General features: G+C 40.9%; 1 protein-coding gene across 1 annotated transcript in view; it reads right to left on the reverse strand.

Annotated features, from left to right (window-relative positions):
* Window positions 1-6362: 6362 nt before the first annotated feature.
* The window catches only part of LOC119726106, a 5288-nt gene continuing 2724 nt past the window's right edge, over window positions 6363-8926 (reverse strand). Inside the window, exons 3-4 of the mRNA XM_038197718.1 lie at window positions 7740-7855; window positions 6363-6881 (exon numbers count right to left, since the gene is read on the reverse strand). Coding sequence (XP_038053646.1) covers window positions 6766-6881; window positions 7740-7855 — 232 coding nt within the window. The 3' untranslated portion in view covers window positions 6363-6765. The remainder of the gene's footprint in view (window positions 6882-7739; window positions 7856-8926) is intronic.

Raw genomic sequence — 8926 nt, forward strand, 5'->3', positions numbered from 1 at the left:
GCCAAACAAGTAGGGTAAGGTCAGACCTCGGACACAAACGTGGTGTTCCCCCTCCCCTGCAAACAGGGCGCTAAGAAGGGCTGATGCCGCTTCACAGAATCTTGCGAAGGAAGTACGGATGGCATTATGGTATCATGACCTTCGCAAGCAGCTAGCGCGCTAATTGAGTGCGTTCGATTACTTCCCCCAGCTTACTCGCGCCTGGCTCCTCGCGTAATGACAGACCGTCACCGTTTTCACGAAGAGCCACATAAATTATGTCGATTTTGAAGAAAAGCGTTTTCGAGATAATCGCAAAAGAAGTTTCTCATATTTTAAAACTCCAAAAAATACCACTTTGCAACAACTTTGTGCAGCAAGGAAACCATCAAACGATTTTTTTTTTGGCTTTTCGGGGGGGGGGATGTTGCTACCTGACGCCACTTTTTTTTTTTCATATATCATCTCAATGAATGTCAGTCATTGCAAAAATGATGATAAGACAGGAATCTGTGACTGAAAAAAAAAATCCAATTTTGTTTCCAAAATTTTTTTTGACTCTCCATAGACTTTGTACACAATTGCGGAAGTGGCGTCAGGTTGCAACATTTTTCCCAGGCCGGCTGCATCCGAATCAATTAATAAAAATAACTGTCTAAAGCACGTCCATGCCCAGTGAAAATATGTGGGGACGCGCTGACAATAATTTGTAGCCGTAGCTCCGTGCAAAGCGCTACATAGGTTTTGAATGAAGCTCTGCTCCGTGGAAGCCCGTTTCGGACACGGCCTGAAACGCCGGCCCGCCGGACGTTGCATGGCCTTATGGGACACTTACCCAAGTGACCGGCTCGGCGAGTGGGTTACTTGGGCCAGGCTCGAGTAAGCGGGAGAAGTCACGTGAGAGGTAAATCGAACGCTGTCGTGCTTGCACGAGTAAGCGCGGAGGAAGTAATCGAACGCACTGATTATGATAAACAGCTAGTAGCACGTTCGTGTGCTGCATGCTACTCCACAGGTCACGCAAAATCTATCCAATGAGAGCTCATGGAGACCAGCCCTTCCCAGTGTCCTGTTTGCAGTTGGGGGTACGAGCGATCAAGGATTAACTGCACTTGTGTCGAATTATTTTATGAATCAACAGAGGACGCGCTCTATGACGGGAGGACGTGCTGATGGTTGCAGACCAGTAAATAAATGTCCATAGACCTCGATGATAGATGCACCCACTTCAGAAATTCAGGAAAAATACTTACAACTCTCCAAGGTGTTCAAGACGCACCTCAAAATAAAGCTTATTTCATCATCTTTCATTTTCTTTTCATTTTTTTTGGAGGTAATCTGTTGAAGTTTGGGAGAAATTTCCATCCGAAGATGATCACCCCTTAAATAGTCCTGAAGCCTATAGCAATTATTTAAAAAAACGGTGCCTTCACTCCATTGCAAAATAATTTAATTTCATACACATTTTACAGAAATACAAGCTCACGGTCCTGTGCACGACTTCCACCCCTATTTTTTTACAAACCCTAAAGTTCATGCCTACAGTATGCTCAAATACTGCAAAAAAAAAATCGGACCGATTTACTGTTTTGCACCACTTGTACGGCATGAGGATGGGTAACTCATATTTCATCAAAGAATTGGGACAAAAAATCTCCGAGTTCAATATCTGGCCTGAAAACAAGTTTGCGGCTGCCTTGCTGTAGTGCGCCCCAACGGGAGTTAATTGAGCTACAAATCATCACCCCACCCCCCCCTTTTTTTTTGCTCGAAATTGCTGTAATCAGATGAAGGTCATTCGGCCCCTTCAGATTTGGAAGCATTTGTTGTGCGGAACGAGCATTAGTGACCCCTTTGAAATGCTGCCCCCACCCCCCGAAAGGTCACGCTCCCTGAAAAATCACTGTCGTGGCATATAAAGCGCTTGCGCACCGCCATGTTGACAACGATGGACATAAATTTAAGCTTATTTCATCCGAATCTTTCATTTTCTTTTCACTGTTGGGGGGGACCTTTCCATCCGAAGATGATCACACCTTAAACTAGTCCTGAAGCCTACCGCCATTTTGAAAAACGGTGCCTACACTCCATTGCAAAATAGAGCGCTTTTAGGCCCTAATTTCATCCAAATTATTACTACTAATACTGTAATAGGGCGACAGGTTTTGCGAACTCCGTCCACAATAGGGCGATACACCTTATTGAGGCGACAAAATAACTGTCGCCCTTTTATGAAAACGACCCTTAGGACAAGGAATTTTGCTGTCGCTAACCATATAGATCGATTCCTCATGGTCCAATTAGTATAAATACTAAATTTCGTGGAAAAAACACAAGGTGAACTTGGGTTAGGTGACAGTTTAGGTTTGTGCACAAGTCTATGGGAAAGTCACCCTATTGGGGCGAAAAGAGTTATAATTATTATAATAATTATTATCATACTTTTTTTATTATTATTATTATTTATTTGACCTCAACAACGAATTATAAACAGTGATACAAAACAGTACAAAAATTACACGAAAAGTAGTTGCAAAAGCACAACAAAAGGAACGTATAAACATGTAATTTAAATTTTAAAAAACCCGAAAATCAAGAATTTGAGGGCATGCACTTTAAATGACAGCTAGGCTTCCCTATTGTGAGGTGAACAATCACCAATAAGGCACAATAAATCACAATGAAAACGATTATGTGGCTCAGGGACCGCAAAAGCGAATCCAATCACTGTTGATCGGAAGCATGCGGACCCGCACATAATGACAACCGAACAGGACAAACGAGGCAAACAAATTTGATGCACAAGAACAAAATCACAAATGGCAGGGAAATAAAACAAGAAAGGGAAGTCCGGAGATTAAACTTAAGCTTAACTTAAAAGCGCTATAATGTATGCTGGTCATGGAAGTGTGTCTTGACTGGCTAGAAATGAGTTTAATGAATTAACTTAGCACTGTGGAATCTCGGATTGAAGTTGGTTAATTATTCTAGAGTCTTGGAAAACGACGGGTTGGTGAATGAAATAAAGTATCAGTACGAGCAGGAAGGTGACGAAATGTGAGGATGTTTGAATGACGTGGATTACTATGAAGGTTCCCATGGATTTACTCACAGTGTACTAGACCATACAAATAATACCTTGAATACAAATGAGCATAGAATTAAATTTCTTCTGGAAGTGAGCATTGACAAATTAAGCCTATGAAGTCTGTCCTCATATGACAACCCCCTCCCCTTCCGCTGACCTTGAACAACACGGAGGAATAGGGGTCCCAAGCAGGTAAGCCGTAGGCCTATTCCAAATACTCACAGAAATACAAGCTCATGGTCCTGAGTACGGCTTCCACTTTTATTTTTGTTACAAACCCTCAAGTTAATAATAAAATGCGTATGCCATGCGTATGTACGGATATGCCCGTTCGTGCCAGATTTTAAAAGTAAAAACATATTTTTATTGCGAAATACTGCAATAGTTATTGCGAAAAAACGCAATACTTATTGCGAAATAACGCAATAGTTTTGCGAAATAACGCAATAGTATTGCGAAATATCACAACAGTGTTTTTTTTAAATAAACCCAATTTTTTTGAGAAATAAATGCATGAGTCCGAATGGTTGAACCTATTGGCCTACTCCGGCGCACTTGAGGCCTACTTATAGGCAAATTCTCACGTCATATTTTCTGACAGATAAAGTTTTTATGGTGTATAAAACCCCACCCTGCATGGCGGATCCTGGATTTGTAAAGGGGGTTAGCGGAGGACAAGTAATAAATAGGACCAAAGACCTAATTTAAAAACAGTGACTAGAGATTGTATAACGAGATTGTTTTTTCACGAATCTTAGGGAACATTAGGATTTTCTACCCAGTTGGCATTTTTACAGACGGAAGATGATGGTTAATCATCCCAACCATCCCCATAACCCACCACTGCCTAATGACCCCCATAAAACATGTTTTAGCTTTACGAACAAATAGAGACTTAAAAGTGCAGTTCTTTTTTAAAAACTTTTTAAAATTCGTTCAGTTCCTTAACAAGCTTAAAAAACACTTTTCTAATTCATATCAATATACGACTTTAGTGTTTCTTGATGCAAGGCATCCTTTTATCAGTTAAAATTGAATGGACCGGTTATGTAATTTTGGGAGAGGTTTTTGCGGGGAAAACATTTTAAAGTTGGAAAATCATTCTTACATAATTGTCATTCGTTCAAATGTATTAGTTTTCTTCAGCGTGGTGGAATATTGAGCGTATTATCGATGCATCCCCCAACCCAAACAGCCATTCCTCCAAACGTATCATTATATCAGTACAATTTCCCCTGCATCGTTACAATACGAATGCACTGTGGATGCACCATTAAATTCAAGTGATTATTAACATTCTAAAGTTTGATTCTTTCAGGTGCATGGGTAAAACGCAATACTTGTAGTTGCGAGGGAATCATTTAGTTCTCTTCTGTCAGCACGCGGGCGTTCTTGGTGGCTATTTTGAGTCGGTTGTGTTTAAAAAATCGGGATGTGAAAAAAGGGGATGTGAAAAGATTATAAAGCCCTACAAACTTGTTGCCCCTTCCCCCCCCCCCCCGGGCAAATGATGCCACAGAAATGGCTATTATGGCAACGTTTTCTGAAAAGATCAAACATAGGCCTTCTGGTTTTCAGCACCCCGCCCCTTTCAAACAAAACCGTACCACGACAAGAGCACAACGGATAAAAACGCAATGACGGACAGGAATTTCAAGAACATTTCATCAAAATGGACAAATAAAGGCCAAACTGAACATCCGAGGTGATGTTCGTACACGACAGTATTGCGTTAATTCGCAATAAGTATTGAGTTATTTCGCAATACTATTGCGTTATTTCGCAATACATTTATTGCTTTATTTCGCAATACTATTGCGTTATTTCCCAATAGTTTTGCGTTATTTCGCAAAACTATTGCGTTATTTCGCAAACTATTGCGTTATTTCGCAATAAAATATTTTTTCACTTTTAAAATCTGGCCCGAACGGGCTTCCGTACATATGGCTTCGATTTACGCCCATACTTCTTAGTTTTCCTATACGCGCAGCATTTTGCTCAGAGGCGCAATAGCAAATCTCGTGTCTAGGTTTTATTATTTGTCTATGGTTTAGACACGCGCGTCTGTGGAAGCCGTAGCAGTAGCCAGGTAATCATCAGTGACGGCCTGTGTCTTCAAGACAATTTCAGGCGTTGAAGTGACCGGAGCTTTAAATAGAATTCAACTTGAGACCTGATCCTCAAAACGTTCACGAATGTGGATAGGAAATGAAACGCCTCTGAAACGTGTTACACAAGTGTGATAGCATTCACAATCTCCCACACAGCGATTTCAATTTACCCGGGAAAAGGTACACGGATCGCGCAAGGCATGGCGGGAAAATGGCGGAGCAGCTACAAGAACCCATGTGAGAAGGAGGATGAGTTCGCATGTAATTCTTAAAACGCGCGTACATCCTGGATGCGTCAGGGTACGTGCACGTAAATATTTTGGAGGTGAACTTGCATTAATAAGTTGCATTATGAACAACAGACTGTCGCGATGTCGCTCTGTCTAAACTGTTTAGACTTTAACGAGAAGCGCTGAAAGTTCATGAAGGAAAATCAATATACGGGCAGGTTGATTTAATGGACGGGATAAGCGCCAAGACATAAACGTAGGACTTTGACAATGAAGTGCTATAAACCACGACAGCGTTTAGCACAGTTCATTCTTCTGCAGGCTTGCACTTTTTAGTACCCGTTCCTTTGTCTGGCAAATGAGTTTTAATTAGTTTCTCTGTTATAAAACTATATGATTGGTTTTGTGGTGAAGCAGTGCATCAAATACTTTTAAATAATTGCATCTGTATTCAATTAGGTTTGCTGTCTGTAAATAAAACCCAGAAAGTAATTACCATAATTGTGCTTAAAAGGGAAATTGCAAACTGATCATGGAGTGCCCCTTGTTAACTTGCAATTCAAGGCCTGCTGGAGATCTGTTTGTTTTAAATTAACGAGTACAATTTAACCTGTTCTAATAAAAAATATTCAGTTTGTACTTTGTACGCACAAGCAAGCATCTAGTGATAGTGCGGCAGACATAAATTTGACTATTACTCCTGCAATGGGGATTTTTAGAAGATTTTACAAACTCGTAAAATGTCCGTGTTTTACGAACTGCAGTAGAGAATGCGAAACCACCCCGTGGTGAACCTTCAACCATTTGCCGTCAATAAATTCAGTTATCTCTGAGATAATCTGTCTGTTGGTTTGCATGTCAGTATAAGTCGGCATTCCTAAATCATGAACTCTTGTACATTCTTTGGGATAAAACATCACACACGGAGAATAACTCACGCACAAAAGCAGTATATTTAGGTCTCTGTAAAAGTATTTATTTACATTCCAAATATAAACATTTGCTGCAGTTGTATTTACAGTTGTACAAATAAAATATGCTAATCGCCCATCACCACAAATAATTAAAAAAATCAGAGGAAGGCATGTTTAGTTCTTCAAGTAGTCGATAGAAGAGGATTGCTTAAGTTTTTGACACATTTTTTTTTGTCCCGGTGAAATAGTATGAAGCAAAGATGGCGGAAAACTTGGCTACATCTCAGTAAACACAATTCTCTGGACAGCAGGAATCTTCATTTCTGCAAGTAATATTTGAGTAGATTCGTAAAAGCGAAGTAAACGTCGCCCGCGCGAAAGAAACTGAAAGGTAAATGAACAATTTAATTCAAAAGGAGAACCAATCTCTTGTCTCGATGTCTCTAATGGCAATGCTCCTCGACCTCCTCCCAGACGCAACCCTCGTCACAACACTCGTGGTTGAGATCTCGCTTGGAACGATTCAGGAACCCGCCAGCCTCCTCTGGCTCCAGAAACTCTGAAACGAGAACGACAAAGCAAGTTATCCTTGTGAATAAGCAAGTAGGCCTAGGGGCTCTGTGCACAAGTAACCCCTCACAGGCATAAAAGGAAGAGTTGGGGAGATCAATAGAGCTATATTAAATTACTAGAGCGCTAACTCCTCATTCTTGGGCGCGGAGACGCTTTGAAGCCGTCCTAGGCGCAGACATTTTGAAATCATGCTTGTGTTTGTAGAAAATAATGAAATCGGATGGATTGAATTTTGAAAGTGTACTCTAAATGCAACGCGCAAGTAGAACATGCGCAAACAACTGAAGCGCGTCATGACAGTTCAAAAAACGTCACGGCAAAAAAGCATCTGCAGCGAATACGCGCACGTGTTGCGCTGTTTGCGTAGAGCAAAATGACACGCTCATTTGTTGATCGTGCGTTTCGGTTTTGGGCGTATCGGCTTCGATAACGCACTGGTATGGAATACAGACGCAGATATGCAAATAGCCGTACAAAAGCAGTACAAAATTGCTAGTTCTCCATAGGTTTGTGTACAAACATGGATGCGCCCATCGGGCATTACTTTGTACTCTAGTACCTTATTTAACCGCAATCATTACCTTTTTACTTAAGTTAATTTCTTTTTTAAATAGTACAAGTTATTTCATTCAGTCGAGATACTAGAAAGACTTGTGTTCATGTACTTTAATTGTTATTTTATATTATTTTATTATAAATGTAGGATGAGGGTGGTAAAACTGGTTCCCGTGCCATATTCGAATTAAGAGATTCGGAACCAGCCTGTGGTTCCAAATGTGTGTATATACGGCGCGCAAGGCCAGTGAGCTGTTTAGATTGGTATAAAACAGTGTCTCGGACCTACCTGCTCGGTCGGCATCTCTTTCCCTCGGCACGACTGAACAGGTACAGTACTGCTCTTTTTTCCTCTCAAGTGTAGGGTTACAGTACCAGTGTTTTGGGCCAACACCCAATATGCTCCTGTAAGAGTAAATCAATATGAAGTTTAGAATCTAAAAAGCCCGGTTCATACTCTGCGCGAAAGCGAAAGCGAATGCGAATTTATGACGTCATGGCAAGCATTCGCGCTGCGAATTCGTAAAAGTAGAACATATTTCAACTCGGGCAAATTTCGAAGCGATAGTTTCATGACGTCAAATTCGCTTCGCATTCGCCTTCGCATGAAGTATGAACCGGGCTTAAGAAGAAGGCTTTTTTGTCTAAGATCCTTAAAAGTTCGGGTTCTTTTCCTTTAAGATGAAAGGGATACAATGTAATGCGCCAATCAATGGTCCCTTGCCTCCCTTGCTGACCAGGGGCGTCGCCAGGATTTTTTTTCCAGGGGGGAAAAGCAAATTTTTCGCCAAAATTCCTTTACTTTTGCATTATATTCTCAATTTATCATATTTCCGAGCGTGAGCAGGGGAGCGTTTGCCCTACCCCCCATCAAATTAACAGCAACATGGCTTCGCACCTTTTTTTCCCGGCGCCTACGAAACCCTTAAATAGAAAAAGTAACGTGCACAACATTTCGTAGAATTTGCGATTATTTTTAGTGCAGTGATTTTGCAAGAAAATCGTCAAGAAAAAGACCTTTGTTAGAATACCGTACCAATTCATGGAAACTGATAAATCGCCTGACGTGCATGAAAGAGAAATATCGTGTCAAAAACTGACCTCCCACTTCTTAATATCTAAAATAAATACGGACAAGTGTTACTAGACTCGGTGTACTCGTTCATAGATGGAATTTTATGAAATCATTTTGTGGCGGTCATTAGGTGAAAAGATGTCTTTGAGGTTTGTTTTTTTTGAAACCTCAGAAAACCTTTTTTGAAAGGACTCATTAGCATTTACGTGTGACATTTTGTTAAGTGACCGCTAATACTGGACTGTACTCAAGCCAGCCCGACTAAATCTAGAACCCATCGGCTGTAGGTAGGTCAATCTTCGCCTTGTTCTCGTTCTCACGCAAATACGCGATATGAAAACAAACGTGAACGAATTGGGAGACTAAAGAAACGAAAATGCCGGATGTGAAAGGTCGCAAAT

The sequence above is a fragment of the Patiria miniata genome, unplaced genomic scaffold (assembly GCF_015706575.1).
Source record: "Patiria miniata isolate m_02_andy unplaced genomic scaffold, ASM1570657v1 HiC_scaffold_19, whole genome shotgun sequence".
Classification (NCBI taxonomy): Eukaryota; Metazoa; Echinodermata; class Asteroidea; order Valvatida; family Asterinidae; genus Patiria; species Patiria miniata.